Below are 18,426 nucleotides of genomic sequence, written 5' to 3'. Positions count from 1 at the left end.
AAAACATTCCCTTACCAGTAGACTTTTAGATACTGATTTAATAAAAAAATTGAAAGAGTTATTGCTTACAGTTTCCCATATGTTGTTAGCCTAAAACGACAAATGAAGAACATGCCATTGCTCTAAAGGGAAGTGCAGTAACGTTGCTTTAAAAACAGCTCTTGACTTTGATGCATTTCTGGTAATGCAGAAGATTGAAGCTTATGAGGTTCATAGGAGACTCGATTACACAGGAATCTAATTATTGGAAGTCTATTTAGTTGTCCTGTTTGCTAAGGCAAAGGTTAACGAGAACTGCACTGAAAAAACCTCCTGTGGTATTACAAAGTATTTCTTATGGTGCATAAAATGTAAATGAAAAGTATTCTAATCAAGTCCTTCTTTAACTCTTTGTTAAAAGTTAGATCTCTGCTCTTGGGTAGTACCATTGAGACATCTTTCTGCCAAAAATTAAGTTATTACCAAAAGAAGGGGAATTAAAAAAGAAAGGGGGGAATCAGGCACAGGGGAATATTTGGCGATAAACTTTCTGAGTGAATTGTCTATAAATGACAAAAGAGAGAGAAGTGTTCTAACTGTTATTGCTAATGTTAAATCTTCATAAATATTAAGTTGGTGGCTTTAATTTCAGATAGAAATTAATTATATTTTTGGGAGTAACACGTTCAGAACTGTTTACACAGCTGACAGGCCTCAGCTGCAGTAGTTTCAAGCTGGGAGCTTTCTGGACTCGTCTGCCTGAAAAGCAGATGACTTAACAATCACCAGTTTCATTAAACTTGAAAAGAAAGAAAAAATATCACCTGCAACATTGTCACTTGTTAAAACAGAGTTTAAAAACAGATTTGTGCATTTTTTACATGCTGGACATCCTATCCTACAAGGAGGTGTTATGTTTTTGTTGGCTGTTTTCCAAACAGCTGCTGGCATTTGGATTAGAAATCATGGGTTTTCAAATCCTTTCTGGCCTTAACTCAAATAGCAACAGATGACAACACACCAATATATTTCAGAGGTTGCAATTAACCTTGTCTATGTTTGTTTTTATCTAAAGCTTCAGTTCTACTTCCAACACAAGGACTAGCTACTTTCCCAGAAAATATCAGTGTGGCACTGTTCTGCCAAATGGGCAGCAATGTGCGGTCATTCTTTGAACTCAGAATACAAAAACAAGAAAATTCAAATTAAATAAATTAAATGCAGGGAGATAGCACATTTCCCAACAGGTTGCAAAAGAAATCACAGCCATTGCAGTAGTTATTGTAAGATTAAAACATGAGTTATGGCCCTAATCCCAAAAGCCTTTTTAAAGTGGACCCTATGACTAGCACAAATATAGTAAAACTTTTCCTTTTTTGATGAGCAAAGACAGGAGGTTCCTTCAGTCCTATTCCCTTCCTGTCACAGATTGACTTTTAAACCTTGGAAAATGGACTAGAGAAAAGTATGCAAAGAACTGAAGCCTTAAACATTTCAGGTAGTACTTGAGCATGTGCTCAAATGTTGTTTGAATTTGGCTGTCCTTCCTGAATGGGGGTCACAGAACATCATATTTATGTGGTCCTACTATTCTTCACCTTTTAAAAAATGAAAAAGACTCCAAATTTTACTAAAACAATAGTTAACTTACAACATTAAGTGTATCTTACATCCTACATCCACTAATAAGGCCCTTCCTATTTTACTAAATGGAAAGAGTAGCAAAAAGCATTCATAGCTGTTACACATTTGATTCTTTATAGCTCAAACGTCCACCATGTAATATGAATTAGGAGTATTTGTACCATGTTGTTGCAATAAACAAGCTACATTTTCAAGAAGTCTTCCATCTGTGCCTTCCTTCCCTTACTCTTATTCTATTGGTTATTTTAGTCATATAAGCCATATCCCATATCTGAGCCAGCCATCTTCTACTGGACAGTTCTCTATGAAGGCACCTCCGTAAAGGAGGCTTTTTCTCTTTCTCACTCACTTGGCACACTTGAAACTCCCAAGCCACACAATGTAAGCACACAGCCTGTTCTGGCCCCTTCCAAACCAGGCAGTAGAAATCCTGGACTGTGCTCTGACTGTGCTCTGGTCATTTCAATTGACCTATTCAGAACAGCTTATGAAATAAATGTTTCAGTGCTTTACTGGATCAGTCAAACAGTTAAGCACCAAATATTGAATTACTAATATAACTTCAGGAGCTTGGGCCAACTCCACAATTATATGATACACAGGAGTATAGTAAAAATGAAGTGTTTTTCATAGAGTCTGAAAACAAAATCATCACATGTACAAAAAAAAGAAGAAGTAGTAAATTGTGACTTACTGAATCATCTGTAGCAGAAGCAGGCCAGCCTTCCCACAACTGATGACGAACAGGGATACTAGTCAGGTCATACACATTTCGCTTAACCTACAGAAACAACAAAAAATTGTTTAGGCGAACTGCTGTTGTCAAAACTATTTACCCTTTGTGAGGTCATTTAAAATGTGCAAACAATTTCACTCAGCCTCAAAACAATCCTGTTCAGCGATTCAGATATTAATGTGGAACTCAAGCTGAGAAATGACACTTTGCTCAAGGCAACCACAGCGACCTCAATGGGAACTGGGACCCAAATTCAAGGCGCCTACAATCCAAGCCAAAGGCTACATCAACTGGACCACCACCTTCTAAACAAAGGTATTTGAAAGATATTTCCATGGATTCAAAATGCCGAGTGTAAGCAGAAAGGGCACTGTGGATTTAGTAAACCGTAACTGACTGACATGCATAGGATTTTTTTTCACCCCATGAATATTATGTAAATACAGTCCAGGGTCCTAGTATCTGTGATGCTGTGATGTACCAAAATTGAGGGAAAGTGAAAGCACTGAAGTTGTTCAGTATTCAGTTATTTATTTTAAATCTCTCTTACCCACTCTTCATTGCCAAGGCAATCCCAGAACAGGTTATGTCAAGAGTATGTTACATTGAAATCAAAACAAAATGCATATTAAAATAAAGCAACAGAACAGGACCCTAAAATCAACAAGATGGCCTGTAATTCAGCAAATTCCTCCAAAGGTCTGAGCAAATCAGCAAGTTTTCAGCTAGTGCTGGAAACTCAACAGAGTTGGTGCCAGCCATATGGGGACAGAAGAGAAATCCACAGTCTGCACGCCTATACAAAGAAGGCCCTCTCTCGTGTTACTGATGTATGTACACAATGCAGGTCTATCCACATGGCAGGCAATCATTAGCTGTACACAAACAGTTCAGGACCACTGATATTTTGCAACACCTACTTGTTGCAGCACCTACGTCTGCCTGCTACTGTTCTCTGTAGCTCTAGGTGCATGTTGAATTTTTAAACCCATTATATGAGAAGTGCCCCTGTGGAACTTCCATCAGATCCCATTCAAAGGATGATTTGAAGAGCATTAAAATGTAGCATGCAATTACGAGGATTGAGGCTGAGGCTGACTTTCCATTTCTTCAACTGGAATGGTCTTAAGTATGGTCTTAAAGATCTCTCAAATATATGTTTTCAACAAATATTGCTTCTCTTCCATATTTTAATACATAATGTTAAGTAATTACTTAGAAATTCTGCAACTGCAGAAACTTGTGTAATTACTGAAATAAAATGCACCTATTTGAAGAAAATTCAGTATTAGGTTTTAATACTAGGAATACTAGACCACTACGGACAATTTAGAAAATAGAAATTAACATTCTGGAAAATTCCACCAGAACCTCAACAACTTTCACCCCACCATCAGCCTGAGTCTAGACCAAACCACACAGCAGTTTAATTTTCTGGATAGTATTGTGCAACAACACAATGGACATAAAGCACCCACCTTTTATTGGAAACCTACTGACAGCTACATACACGCCCATGCAGTATGGGTGGGGTGGGGCAGCCAGTACATTTCCCCCAAGCCTTTGGAGGGCTAAACTGGTGGGGGTCCCTGCCAGGGGCCTGCCAAACCTACACTGTTATGCCAAGAACACCCTGTGCCTCCCAGCCAACCAGGGACTTAATGGGCGAAACGACCATGTATGCACTGCAAGGCTTCCATAGTAAAACTTGGAGCTGGAACAGATGGTGGCGGTGCCGCAGTGGTGTATCTCATGGACTGCGAGTCTATCTACTGAATTTTTTTCCACGAATAAGACATCCCCATATATAAGATGACCCCTATTTTTTTGAACCCAAAATTAAGAAAACGAATCCCTAAAATAGAAGTGAAAATCTGGATTGGCGGCGGCAAGTTGTTGATCTTTTTTGGGGCGATCACCCTCAAAGTTTCCAGCATGAGGTGTATGCAGTGCACCATGGTGCAGAAGCAAAGGCAGCGACTGGGGGGGGGTACCACACGCTCCCCCTCAGTGGCAGCAGCTGCTGCGGGAAAGCAGGCTTCCAAGTAGGATGCCAAGGAAGAGCCATGGGAAAACAGTGGCTGCTGTGTGTCGGGCCATGCTATCGAGCAAACTGAGCTGAGGAAGGTGGTGAGCGGGCTGGGGGCAGGGTGGGAGTCTGAGAGAGGAAGAGGGGGGAAAGGAAAGAAGGGCAAGGAGAGGTAACTGAGGCACTGGCAGCTCTCAGCGGCAGCAGTTGCTCTCAATCCAGTGGTCGAGCCAGCGGAGGCTTCAGGAGGCGAGCCAGTCACCAGCTTGCAGTCCGGGGGGGGGAGAAAGGGGGGCAGCAGCAGGAGGGACCTCCTCAGCCCGCCCAAGCCAAAATCCCGGACATATGCTTAAATATGCCCATGTTCCGTGTACAAGATGACCCCCAATTTTAAACTAATTTTTAAAGCAAAAAAACCTCGTCTTATGCATGGGAAAATACAGTTTATCTATATCATCTATATCTATACACACACACACACACACACACACACACACACACACAGAAGTCAATGTGGCCCACTTTCTCTGGTGAGAGTGGCAGATCTACCCATCAGCTATGAGTAAATTTGTTATTTATTTATAATGTGCACATCCCACCTCAGCTAGCAACTAATACAAATTGGTTTCCAAAATATAATAATCTTATGCTGTGTTTTCTAAAATATCTGTTAGTTTTGGGAAGTCTAGAAATAATGCATAAACTGCAAACTAATATTTTCTGCCAGGTTCCCAAAAATGTTCTATCACAGCAATAAACATGATACATTTAATTTCAATAATTATGAATATTTCATCAGCCTTTTTGTTGACTAAATACTAAAGCAGCCAAATAAGTTTAATGAACCAAAAGTTTTATTTCCAAAAAGCCTGTGAAGTAAAAATAACTAAAATCTGGAGTTGGATTCCTTACATTCCTTTCTAATTCCAAAGTACAACACCACAGTATTATGAAATAAACAGTATTCTCCTTTTTCCATTCACTCATCTGTAACTGCACTGATTTCAATAACATTCCTTTGCTATTCTAAGCCTGAAAGGCATGCTCTGGTTATAGTGTTATGTTGGTATAAAGCACAATGCCAGACTGATGTGCTGAACAAAAGTGATCAAAGTTCGAGTAATGTTAGCCAACGCACAAGTATTCTGCTTCATTATTCAACCAGAATGACATCTGTTGAGCAACTCGTTGCAGAATACACTAGTTGTTAGAGACCAGCCTCAGCTGGGAGGTACCATGTAAAATGTATTAGGGTTATGTTTGATTAAACAAACTGCTGAGGCTATATTCACAAATGGGTTCTGAAAAGATGCCAAAGTCAGTCTCCCTCTCTAACCACAGTATGCTTTTAAAAAAAGAGTCTGCTTTCCCAGTGATGCAACAATGGTGTAATTGTTTAAAATCTGTCTCTAAACAGATTTTAAAATTTATTTGTATAATATGAAAATATACATTCTGTACTGGGGATATTTTTACATAGACTGAATGCCCATATGTATCTATGCAGGTCTCAAACATGGGGGCAGGGAGAGACTTTACTTGAGCTTGGTGGTCTGAATGGAGGGGGGGATCTGCAAGCTTAATAATGGGGTTAAACTGTGGATCGGGGTGGGGAATCCACAGTCCTTCTGATATTCCTGTACTCTCATCAGTTTCAGCTAACATGGCCAATGGTCAAGGGTGATAAAAACTGTAAAGGTAAAGGGACCCCTGACCATTAGGTCCAGTCGTGACCAACTCTGGGGTTGCGGCACTCACCTTGCGTTATTGGCCGAGGGAGCTGGCGTACAGCTTCCAGGTCATGTGGCCAGCATGATAAAGCCGCTTCTGGCGAACCAGAGCAGCACACGGAAATGCCGTTTACCTTCCCGCTTGGAGCAGTACCTATTTATCTATTTGCACTTTCACGTGCTTTTGAACTGCTTGGTTGCCAGGGGCTGGGACCGAGCAACGGGAACTCACCCCATCCCAGGGATTCGAACCGCTGACCCCTAGGCTCTGTGGTTTAACTCACAGTTAAGCAATATATTGAAGGTCACAGGTTCCCCAACATAGATTATGCTTAAAGGAGTTTGTGAAAACCTATTGCCTGTTTCTATATGTGGTATCAAGATATTGTAAAATCTTGAGAGATTTTCTGGAGCCAATCAGAAGCAGTGTTAGAGCAGTAGAAGACTGAGTGAGAGAGCTTGTGCCAACAACTATAGGACTTGTAATGTAAGAGGGCAGATACCATGGCTTAACATGAACAAACACAATTTCAGCAGGAACTATAAAGAACTCTGGGCCTAGAGAATACATGCCACATAGATCAGGGGTCCAGCTCACACAATGCTAAGTCAAACTTAGCACAAACAAACAAATGTGCAAGTTCCTGGAGAGAAGATTGCAGCCACTTAGCTCAGCAGTAAAACTGGGGAAGAGCAAGGTTTGGTTTTGTGTTGTGTTGTGTTGAACAAACCTGGGCTCATGGCTAAGCCCTTTAGAAAACCACAAGCTGTAAAACACCAGGCACCCAGCTTTCTGGAGAAAGCTAAACCACAAGCCCGTGTTCTGACAACATACTAAGCCAAACCATGGCTAAGCTCAGCAGCAAAAAGAAAGAAGGGGGGGGGAGGAAGGAGCAAAGCATCTAGGAGTTTGGCTTAGCATTACATGTGAACCAGGACACAGATATATGTTGAATGGTCTCTCAAATTTAGCCAGAGAAGCCAATAGGGTGTGACAGTCATCTAGTAGAAGGAGACACACACACACACACACACACACACACAGAGAGAGAGAGAGAGAGAGAGAGAGAGAGAGAGAGAGAGAGAGAGAGAGAGAGAAAGTACCCTAAGAATCAGAGACCGCAAGCCCATAGGATACACAGACCCCAGAACATAAAATAAAAAGTAAGTTCTACCTCTACTCTCCAATGTACACAGAATAATCACTAGATCCCACAAACAGGAAACAGTGTGTAAAGGGAATTCTTTCTGCTCATGAAATGAAAGTTAAGATCCAAGTCATTATGCTTTGGTGATGCTGCTACAGTTGGGCTTCAGAAAGAGTGTTCAAGAAGATTGCACTTGAATATTTTTCATCACTTACATCATTTTCACCATCTAAAACAATGCATGAAAGAAGAATTTGCTCCATAAGTGAAAGTAGAGGGTGTAAATCTGGATGGAACACTAGTGCATTCTAGACACATGCTTCTCCAAACACACACACACACACACGGATGAGGCATCAGCTAGAGCATAGGTAGTCATCACAGTGCCCTCCAGATTTTGCTGGACCACCACTCCCATCTGCCCTATGTTTGTTGGGGCTCATGGGAGTTATAGCCCACAACATTGGGAGGGTACAATGTTAACTACCCTTGCACCAGAGTCTAATGTGATAAAATAAAGCATTTTTACCCAGAAAGGTGATGACATAGCAACTGGAGAAAGGGACTACAATTTTATTTGTGCCTTTTCAGTGTTAGCAATGGGTCATTGCTAACATTCTGAATGTGGGGATTTCAAGGGGAGTTAGATTTGACCACAGCAGCATTTTGGTATGCTTATTTGGAGCAGAACTTATATTTTCAATAAGTAATGCCATATTTGGGGTATCTATATTGTATCTAACCTCTTATTTTAAAACAATTCAATATTAAATTATACTCTCCAACACCATGAAATTGAAAATTCAAACCTTCAATGGTCCCAATTTTATTTATTCAATATTTATTTCCTCTTAATACTGAATTTTTTCCACAAAAACTTCTTAGCACAAGAAACTAGTAAGTTGCTCAAAAAATGGCGTTCTGCAGTACTTCGTTTTGGGAAATATAATAAAAAATATCAAGTCTAAATGGCTCTCCGATAAACAGTCTGGAAAACTGCAAAAAATGCTAAATGAATAAATCTTCTAGTAATAATAATAATAATTGTAATAATAATGTCCAATACCTGTTTCTTAGGATATAAGATGATATTGGATCAAGAAATCCAATATCATCTTCTATCATGTAAGCCAATTAAGAACAAGAGCAAACTAATACCTGAGCAGCTTTATCTGTTTTGTGCATACGACATTATTTTACTATCATCAATGGAATAACACGGTTTGCACTGTGACGTATACCTGGATGTCTCTGTCTTTCAAATATCACATGTCCTGCCCCCAACAGACTTGTTGTTTAAGGGCACCTGCAGCAGCATTGGAAAACAAACAGATCAATACAACAGACAAATGGAGTGATGAGGGGTCATTGACGCAGGATTGTATTACAGAACAGGTGGGTTCCAAGGATTCTTTCTGAGATAGAGACAGAGTAAGTAAGAAAGAGAGAAAGCATAAGATTGTGTGCATGTGTTAATGCCACTTTACTCAGGTTTGTGAAGATACTGTCTAAGGCTGAAACTGAAAACTCATTTGCAAAGACGTATATATCACTGAACACACTGAGTAAACATGATTAGGGTTACACTTGTAAAGGGTAAAGGACAGTGCTGAAAAACAACAAGGGTATTTTCCTGTGAAATCCTTACTTGTCAGATCAGAACTAAGTCCCACTAAGTTCAATGGGATTCTCAATGGGAAGTGTGCATAGGATTGCAGCTTAAAGACTGTAGCATGCAAGACAAACAAAAGACTAAAAATTGTTGCAAGACATTTTTCTTCTTCAGCTTTTCCACATCAAAGACCCACTCCAGCCCCATATGCACTATGGTACTCAACTCTGGCATTTTTTTCTCAACTTTGATTTTTTAAAGAAAAGATAATAATTTTGGACTTCTCTATATTTCTCTCTCTTCCTCGCTTCGCCTCCCCTTTATCACAGTGTGTGTGTGTGTGTGTGTGTGGAGAGAGAGAGAGAGAGAGAGAGAGAGAGTTTCATTGATTACCAGCCCCACTTTAACTTTCTCCTTTTCTTGCTCTGTCCCCCTCTTTTTCTCCAAACCCTTTCCCCCTCATAAGAAAATCCTAATGATTCCTAACATGGAATTTGCCTCTCTCTTTTTACGGCTGCCACAAAACTAGGCTGGTATCTTTATCAAATTTTATGCCACAACTCAAAGATCATAATCCGGGTCAGTCTCCATCAGATCATACGTTATTAGCATACATGTGAAGTTAGGGTGAATAGGATCTCCCCTATTTTGTCCTAACTCTTTTTAATTACAAACCAGCAGGAGACAGAGATCTGGATCTGGAGGACAGTACTATACTGGGAAAGGGCTCAACCTCTCTTTACTGCACTGCTTTCCCTAGTGAAATCACTCCCAAGCTGCTGTTTGCCCTGCAAGGGAATTCACACAGTACCATACACAACATCTCTTGCCCCACCTTTAGTTTGGCCCTCATTCATTCCAAATAATATTTTATTGGCTACTATTTCATCCAGCCTTCAGTAGCTTTCTGGTGCCAATCCCTGATATCTCAAAGGAAGCAATAGGAGAAAGCCCTCAGAGTCAAATAAAAATTGAGAGAATCTTCTTGATCCACTAGGAGGCACAAAAACAGAAAGACAGCATTTTTAAAACCACCAACTTTCTTGATCCTTTTGAGGTTCTTTGCTTGTGACTTCACTATTTCTTTTAAATTTTCTTTTTATTAAATATTTTCTTGGTTTAAAAAGTACATGCCTTGTCTCTTTTTTCAGGTTGTACTGTCTCTCTTACAGATCAGTTACATTTGTTGTGAGACATTATTGCTGAGTACAGTATTAAGGTTGGGGCAGAAGAGGGGGGAGAGGGGTGGTGAGGCTTATATTCTTTTGTATAGTGTACGTGTGGGGTTTTGTGCCAGCGTCAACTGGGTGGGTTCTCTTTATATTTGTTTATTACATGGTAGTGAGAGGTATTGGGGGGCAGAGCGTGGTTGGTTGTCTGTGGTTGGCTGCAGTAGGGTTTGTTTGCATTTGGGGGGGGGGTATTGTGTCAGGTAAGCCAGATTGATTTGTATGCTGTTGGTGGATTCTTGTTGTTGTCTTGCTGGGCTGTCTATATGATAAAGGGGAGCCATACTGGGTGAAGGCATCCTCTTCCATTTGTCCCTGTGTCAGTTTCAGTTTATTGGTTAGCTTTTCTAGTAAGGCCATTTCCCACACAATTTGATACCATTGGTCCATGTTTACTCCTGACAAGTCTCCCCAGTGTCTGGCTATGAGCCTTCTGGCTGCTGAGAGTAGGTGGGTTATAAGCTCTGTATAATGTGAGTGGCCATTACGATCTTGGAGGATGGTGACCTCACTATTTCTAAGAAACAAAAGAAGTATGAGAATATATCAGAGTAAGAATAAATAAGTATATCAGGCAATACCTACTACATGTCCAGCAGCCATGCCTTGACATCCATCAACCTAATATAAATGGTATTTCAATATGCAATAAAAACGTTCACAGCCAAAAGACTCAGTGTAAGTTTCCAGCATTCCTTAGTACAGTAGATCATATCTGCTGATTGTACTTACAGCAGAACAGGAGTCCTTATATTAGACCGCATACCATTTTCCACAGTAGCCAAATGGAGAGCATCAGCACCTGATACACAGTGGCAAGGTTTCCATATTCCCTTTCCCTTTGGCAAGGTTATATAAAAGGGAGAAAATGCTCACTATGTTCCAAATCCACTATGCTCTCAAATCCTGTTCTTAGGTGGAGGGCCAAGCATTTCATTAGTCGCAAGAGATGCTACAAGTTACCAATACTGAAAGTGATCAACTCGCAAAGGAAGACAAGTTGAATGCTTAACAAAATGCTGTCTATAATGTTGTTCTCAAATCTTGCAGAGTTACCACAATAACTCAGCAGATGCAACAGGTTTTGCTAGAGCTGAAATGAGAACAAACTACACAATTCTTAACGTTGACAATGAATGAACATGTTTGGAGACACTTAGCTGTTTATCATGTGTTTGGACGGGCCAGATACTTTGGCACATATGGTGACATTTTCCAGCTTGACAAAGTATGGGCCAGCAGTTTGGTGTAAGCCTGCAGTGTGTGTTCCTTTATCTATGGGCATTCAAATTGTGTTTATTGGCTGCAATACTGGTAACATAAGAGTTGTTGGATAAGCTGTATCCCTGGAGTTAGGAAGATATAGATAGATGATAGATAGATAGATAGATAGATACCGGTAGATAGATAGATAGATAGATAGATAGATAGATAGATAGATATAGATAGATAGATAGATGATAGATAGATATGAGAATGAAATGTTTAAAAGACCATAAGACAATCCCCTGCAACAGACATGAAAGCTTTTCTGTAAAATCTGGACAAAAATAGTGATATTGCATTGATTGCAGCAATGGTATAGTACTGCAGCATCTAAATGTGTATGAATAGTTTAAACTATCATCTCATTGACTTTACATTAAAAAATGAGGTCTCACACGTTATAGATAAAAACAGAAATGCTGACAAAGAGAGCACATCTTAAGTAATCCTGCCTTGCAATACCTCAGTTCTTGAACAGCTGCGTTTTTTAATGTTTCGGCTCCGGAACGCCAAAAACCTGGAAGTAAATGCTCTGGTTTTCAAAGTTTTTTGGAATCTGAACATCTGATGCGGCTTCCGCTTGGGTGCAAGAAGCTCTTGCAACCAATCATAAGCCACACCTCGGTTGTCGAACATTTTGGAAGTCGAACAATTTTCAGGAACGGATTATGCTCGAAAACCGAGGTTTGACTGTATAATTTTACTTTCCGTGACTTGTGATGCAGGCCAACATGGCATGTTTCCAGACACCATGCAAGAGAAGTGACCCAGGAATTATAATTAGAGGTTGTCCACACAGTTTAAAAGAGCCTTGGAACAAGAGATCTGGTCAAGGAGTGACTGAAGAGCCAACCAAACCCAATTCCAGCAAACAATTTTAGTGGAATCAGGCTGGCCTAGGATTTTTTGCTGCCTCTCTACACTCTAACTTGGGGCTTAATATGAGCTGAGTAGTATGTCCATTCCACATTGCATGACAAGGAGCTAACTATAACACTCTGTGTTTCTTTTTTAATTTAAAAGGGGGGGACAAATTAAGTTTGATTCAGTAACTATCACACAACTGGGTAACAATAAGCTGAATAAAAAATTATATCCAGATTCCCTGATACCATCACTAACATACATGTGGATCCCCAGTTCACTGATATAAACATGCAGTGAAGAAGTGGGTAAATCCATTCTTTTGCCATTCCTTTAACCACCTGATTGTAGATACAACATACAAAGATCAGCTAGGAACCAAATTGAAAAAAGGCTTGACTGACTGTTTTGAGGAATGGGAGAGACCTGAAATGCTAGGGGTACTTTTCTTCTAACCAGAAGTCAGATTACCTTTGTGCATCTCTTCCAAAAATGTAAACACTATCTCTCTGTCCGCGAGATTTACACACAAGGCAAACATCTCAGAATTTTGGCAGTAATGCTGCCTTTTCCATTCTAATTTTCAGTCTACTTTTGTCCAACCACATGTGGAACTCTATGAGACTGTCCTTGAATTATAATCTTCTTAGGGGTTTGAAGAATGTGCTCAGATTAAAACAGGAGAAAAACTTATCTCTGCTTCCCACAGCAGCAATGCGGGAAGCAGCATGGGGAACAGTTGAACCCCCCACCCTGATTCTTTTAATCTTGGACACCGTAAGTTGAACAGATCAGCAAGGGCAGCTTCAAAGAGCAGTGCTGAGAAGGAGAAGCAGTTTCTATCAAATGGAAACCACATCTCCCTCTTTCAGCTCAACAGATGGATGGTTGGAAGCACACCTTCTTCCAGCAAAGGAGCATTGGGAACCCACTTAAAGCTCCTAGTTGCTCCTCTGAAGCCCTGCCCTCCCTTATCTGCCCCACACCTGACATCATGTAAGACCTCAAGTGTAGAACGGATCTGAGTAGCTCTCTTAAGGTAGCTGAACCACTGTGATGGAGTGGAACACTTGACAGAAATTTTGAGCCTCATAGCAGAAAACACTCAGAGCCTCTCAAATAAGATCAAGTATGCGAGGGCAGGAAAAAAACGACCTTGAGAGATTATTTGACTGAGCAGTTTAATTTGTGTCTGGAATAAGCCAAGATAATAATGAAGCAGAGAATGCCAAAACAAGCCATTCCAAGCAGAGGTTTATTCTCATTATATAGAAAAATCTCAAATGAACATTCACAGATGTTCAATAGTTCAAGTGTTTAGAGATTTCCCAATCAATTTTTAGGTTCCGTCTTTAATACAGTATGATAATTTAATAGTAATATTAAATTAGTAGGTTCATAAGTAGCATCTAAAAGTACAGGGGGAGGTTGTGCACAATTGTTTCTGAGTAGCTATTCCCATCACACTCTTACATCCCCACGCAAGCTATTCATATGTGATAAACCATAAACAAACACACTGCTCATACAAACACCATTGACATGTACTACATGTACATGGACTCGTTGCTGGTCAATATTTCAATAATGCTGCCTTTTCCATTCTAATTTTCAGTCTACTTTTGTCAGATCCTTAACTTCCACAAGATAGGTGGAAATTAGCGCAACTGTAACCAAGGTTATAAAAATAAACTTAAACCTAAAGGTCTATTGTTTTCAAAGCTATAACTATCTATTATTATCATAGACTGTAAGAGTAAAGTGTTTAACTCCACCACACATTCTCATACAGATTACACCTAATTATAAATATACTTCATAATGAACATTAAAGTCTGTGGTATTAAGTATTCTTACATTGTCCTATTAAGCGACTAACAAGCTGTCTTACTATATTCATAGAATGAATTCTTTATAAAAAAAAATTACTTCCATTTAAACTATTCACTAACAAAGCTATTCCTTAGCTCATCCCTGCCATAACCTGCTCTATTCAGAAACATATGGGAAAAGACATTAAATAACCACTGCAAAGCATAGACTTCTAGTATTAGTGCTACACACTGCATACCCCTATTCATTATTCCACCTCCCCTATTTAATCTATCATTAAGATTCAGTGACCCTACACTAAATTTAAAGCAGATCCTTCCTTCCTCCCATGCCGAAATTCACATACTTTTCTAGTTGTAGATGCCCTCAAGTATTACCCACTCTACAGGGTTTCTCTAATCTCAGCTCTGAGCTATGTCGTGCTATACAACCATGGAATTGCCGTTTTATATCTTTAACTATGAGGGCTTGCACTTAAAAAAACAAACCACTGTGCTATTTCATTAATAAAAAAAACTTATTTAGTAAATTCCAACAGTGTAGGTTTATTTTTTTAAAAAAATCCCACAACATCTCATATTCTATAGTACCGCCAACACTATCTTTGTCAAACGCTTTGACAATACATCTCATGAATTGTTATTAGTTTTATCAACAGCAGTACATCCTAGCCAAAGCTTGCTCATCCCTATCCTTTCAATCAACCCAGGCATCCATTTAATGAGAAAATAAATGTTGTTTTTTTTAAGTAGAAAGATGATTATTTATGTTCAGCATTGTGTTTTACAATTGAAAATAGCAAACACATATGCTCTATCTGGCAGTGTCACAACGTGCTCTGCGAACTCCATTGGTTTGCTGACCAGCCTGGCAGAGCGAGCATAGATTTCTCTTGGGTATGATGGTATGTCTGGGATCTGAGAACTTGAGAAGGCATTGGATCCGAGCCTTCATCAGTTCTCCTGCACCACATGCCTGAACTGTTCCCAGCACACCACCTTTTGGGCTGTTTTGGTCAAGAGGGCCACAGAGGTGGTACGGCAGTGGTGAAATCCAAAATTGGCTCTCCCTCTCTGAGGCAAGATCTCTCTCTCGTATTAGAGACGTTAAGTTTTAACATGCTTCATGTTAAAACACACAAAGATTTGAATTAATCCAATTCTACAAAGCCTTTGCTTTATAGCAAACCTGAGAAAGCCAAATAATTGAACACACAATTTTGCCTTTATGAAATGGAGGGATAGGTCAGCATTAAAGTTATCCAAGGAAAACGGCAGAGGGCTACTGAAGAGTTCACTTTTTCTATAGGGTTGGGATATGGGGGCAATTATATAATATTTATAATATTTCCAGTCTGGAAAAATTAATTTGGCTTTGCTTTGGTTCTAGACCTTCCCAATGTTGAAATGCTTTTGTTCATGCTACTCTATCAATCTGGGATAAATGGAAATCTAAAGTAGCTCCATCTACTTTTCTATCTTTTTAAATGGGGTGTTAGGGGAGAGGTAGTACTTCTGGTACTACCTGCTGTGCTCCTTCTGGGGTAGTTTGTCCGCCTTTGGTCCCCATCCTGCACTTAGCCCTTACCTGTGGCTCCTAGCAGATGTCAGCGTGCAACAGCAGCCAGGTCAGGGTAGCCAATGGGTCTCAACCCTTGGTGACTTAAGAACTTGGATTGAACAGATGAGACTAATAGTGGGTCCACTGGTCAATAAAGTGGTTTCTGCACGTGTTGTAAAGTAAGGGCCAGATAGGGCTCATCAACTTGACAAGGTAGCTCATGTAAGAGAAGGAAAACTCTAGTCCTAAATCTCTGCTGCAACGCTTGCACTGATAGAGCAATCTGCTTGCCACTATCTCCCCTCTCCTTTCCCCACATGCTCTTCTGGGTTTTTTTCCTCCCACCACCACCCTAAGCCAATTTGGGGAGGACATGGGGGAGGAGATGGAGAAAGCTCTGTTGTGCTAGCACAAGTCCTTGTTCAGGCTTCTGCTAATAGAACCTGTTAGTTGAATCTGGCCCCTCATGTCCAGTGGAAACGTAGCCCCAGGTAAGTGTATAAAGGTTTGCCGGGAAATATGTGGGTATAAAAGAACCTGTTTTCCTTTCAGGTTTGCCCTGAGAATCAAAGTTTTTGATCAACAGTTATACTATACACCTGCACTGTTACAGGTTACAGAATTCCACTTGATCCATTAATTAAAGTGTTTGACTATGTGGGTGTTTCAAGACATCCTTGTTTTTCTTTGATTTGCTGTCCCAAATAGCTGCACAATGGAAATCAACAGGATTAACTTTCCATATGTGGCTGGTTTTTTCGGATTTGGGATGCTATGATAATGGAGAAGATCACTGCACACATTGCTGACTCCACAGGCAGCCTTTTTTCTAAAGCATATATGGGATGTTGCTTCCCCTTGGTCTTCCGACAGGGCACTGGTAAACATACACACACACATCCCGAAAGAAAGAAAAACAGGCAAAATATTTGTTCATTTAGTGTCTTTAAAATGTCTTTATCACTTTTTTCCTATATGTATGGTTACGCTGCCCTTTATACTTTTGATATTTCTTTAACATATAGTTTGCCGCATTACTTTATTCAAACCTTCCCACTCACCCTTTTCCCTGCCAAATGTGCCTATCTGCTGTTACACTGTAATACCCACACTGACACCATATTCAGTTTTATATTCCATGTTTAAAAACTATATTAAAATAAATAGCAAAGGAAAGGGGAAGAAGGGGAGAGAAATGATTTGAAACAGCTGCTACTATTAAGCTTGTACTTTGCCAGGATAAGGCATAATTGCACCAACAAAATCGCATAAGCACACCAGAGTGGCCTAGCTCACAATGGCTGAGCAGTCATGAGTGCAGTACACAAATCTACCCTTGCCAAAGGGGCACAATTGGTGGGGGGGGGAGGTGACTGAGAACTAACACAGCCATCTGGTGCATGGAGGCTCTCTCAGGCAAACATTAGGTCATAAAAGCCATAACAAAAGGCTGGTATGCAATAAAAACCACAGTCATACAAATATTATGAATGTGTTCTGAAGTCCTCTACATGAAGTTCATAATACAGCACACACAGAGATACATGGAGTGCATCAACAGAGAAAAACAGCCACTGACATGAGCACAGGGGGCAACAGAAGCCTGGGGAACCAATTAGCTCCACACAGAAAGACTGAAGAAGCTGGAAGATCGGTGACAGTGGGGAGTCAGTGGCTTTGAGGGTACTATAGACACTGGCATACTATGTTATAGAGGAATTCTGCACTCCCACAGTCCTGAACAATGAAATTCCATCCGTAAGAACACCGCAAGCAGATGCAACATTAAAGGCGACACTATAGATGACAATTCAATGCAAAGGAACAGGATTTTTTTTAAAAAAAAGAAGATGATGAAAATGAAATCACTCTGTACTTCTCTATCCGCACTGTAATGGATCCAGAGTCAGCCCAAAGAAAATGGAGAATATACATTTGCTATATACTCAGGGAAAGAACTAGGAAAAAGGAATATAACTAGGAATAATAGTTCATTGGTCAATAAATAAATATATTAATCTAGATCCCTTCCAACTCTACCGTTCTATGATTCTAGATAATCATAAATTTGGGTGAGACTGATGTTGTGCATCAGTAAAAGGGGATTAAATGAGAAGGGGGAGAACCATGTACACAGCCTTGAGCTCTTTGGGATATAAGCACAATAACTGATTGAATAATTAAATAGTGTGCAGTTAAACTAGGGAATTAGTTACCGCAACATGTGGTGATGACCACCAACTTAGATGGCTTTGAAATGAAATTAGAAAATTAATGAAGAATATAGCTACAATGGCTACTAGTCATGATGGCAACATGCCCTTTGTATACCAGCTGCTGAGAACAACAGTGGGACAGGAATATTCTCGCGCGGGGGGGGGGGTCAACTAATGACTCCCACCAGTGGAAGCCCTGCACAATGACTTCTGCTTGTGCAATGAGGCTTTCAGCCTCTGGAGGAATGAGAGAGACCCTGGAACAGGGTGAAGGGAGGAGTGGGAAGATCATTTCTCTGTATGGCAAACTAAAATGCTTGGGTTGACAAAACAATCAGAAGAACATGATGCTGAATTCCTTCTCCGGTGCCTTGTATAATGGGTTTCACTGTATGAAACAGGATGGTGGACTAGATAGAACTTTGATTGGATACAGCAGGGCTCTGGTAGTATAATAGAAAGCATGCAGAAGATTATCCTAAAAGAAACAACATATATATAACACAATGACATGCAAAATACTAAAAGATAGTTTGAAAACATTTGAAATACATCAAGTGTATTACAATAAAGAAGTACA

At 40.0% G+C, this 18,426-nt stretch overlaps 1 protein-coding gene across 2 annotated transcripts in view; it reads right to left on the bottom strand.

Annotated features, from left to right (window-relative positions):
* FAF1 (Fas associated factor 1) overlaps nt 1-18,426 on the bottom strand; it is a 176,685-nt gene that overhangs the window by 89,472 nt on the left and 68,787 nt on the right. For both annotated transcript variants that reach the window (XM_035122849.3, XM_088674070.1), the window contains exon 8: nt 2,318-2,404. In XM_035122849.3, the coding sequence (XP_034978740.1) occupies nt 2,318-2,404 (87 nt within the window). The remainder of the gene's footprint in view (nt 1-2,317; nt 2,405-18,426) is intronic.

The sequence above is a fragment of the Zootoca vivipara genome, chromosome 7 (genome assembly GCF_965207765.1).
Source record: "Zootoca vivipara chromosome 7, rZooViv2.hap1.1, whole genome shotgun sequence".
Taxonomy (NCBI): Eukaryota; Metazoa; Chordata; class Lepidosauria; order Squamata; family Lacertidae; genus Zootoca; species Zootoca vivipara.
The sequence above is the reverse complement of the archived record's forward strand: the minus strand, read 5'-3'. Positions and strand labels throughout refer to the sequence as shown.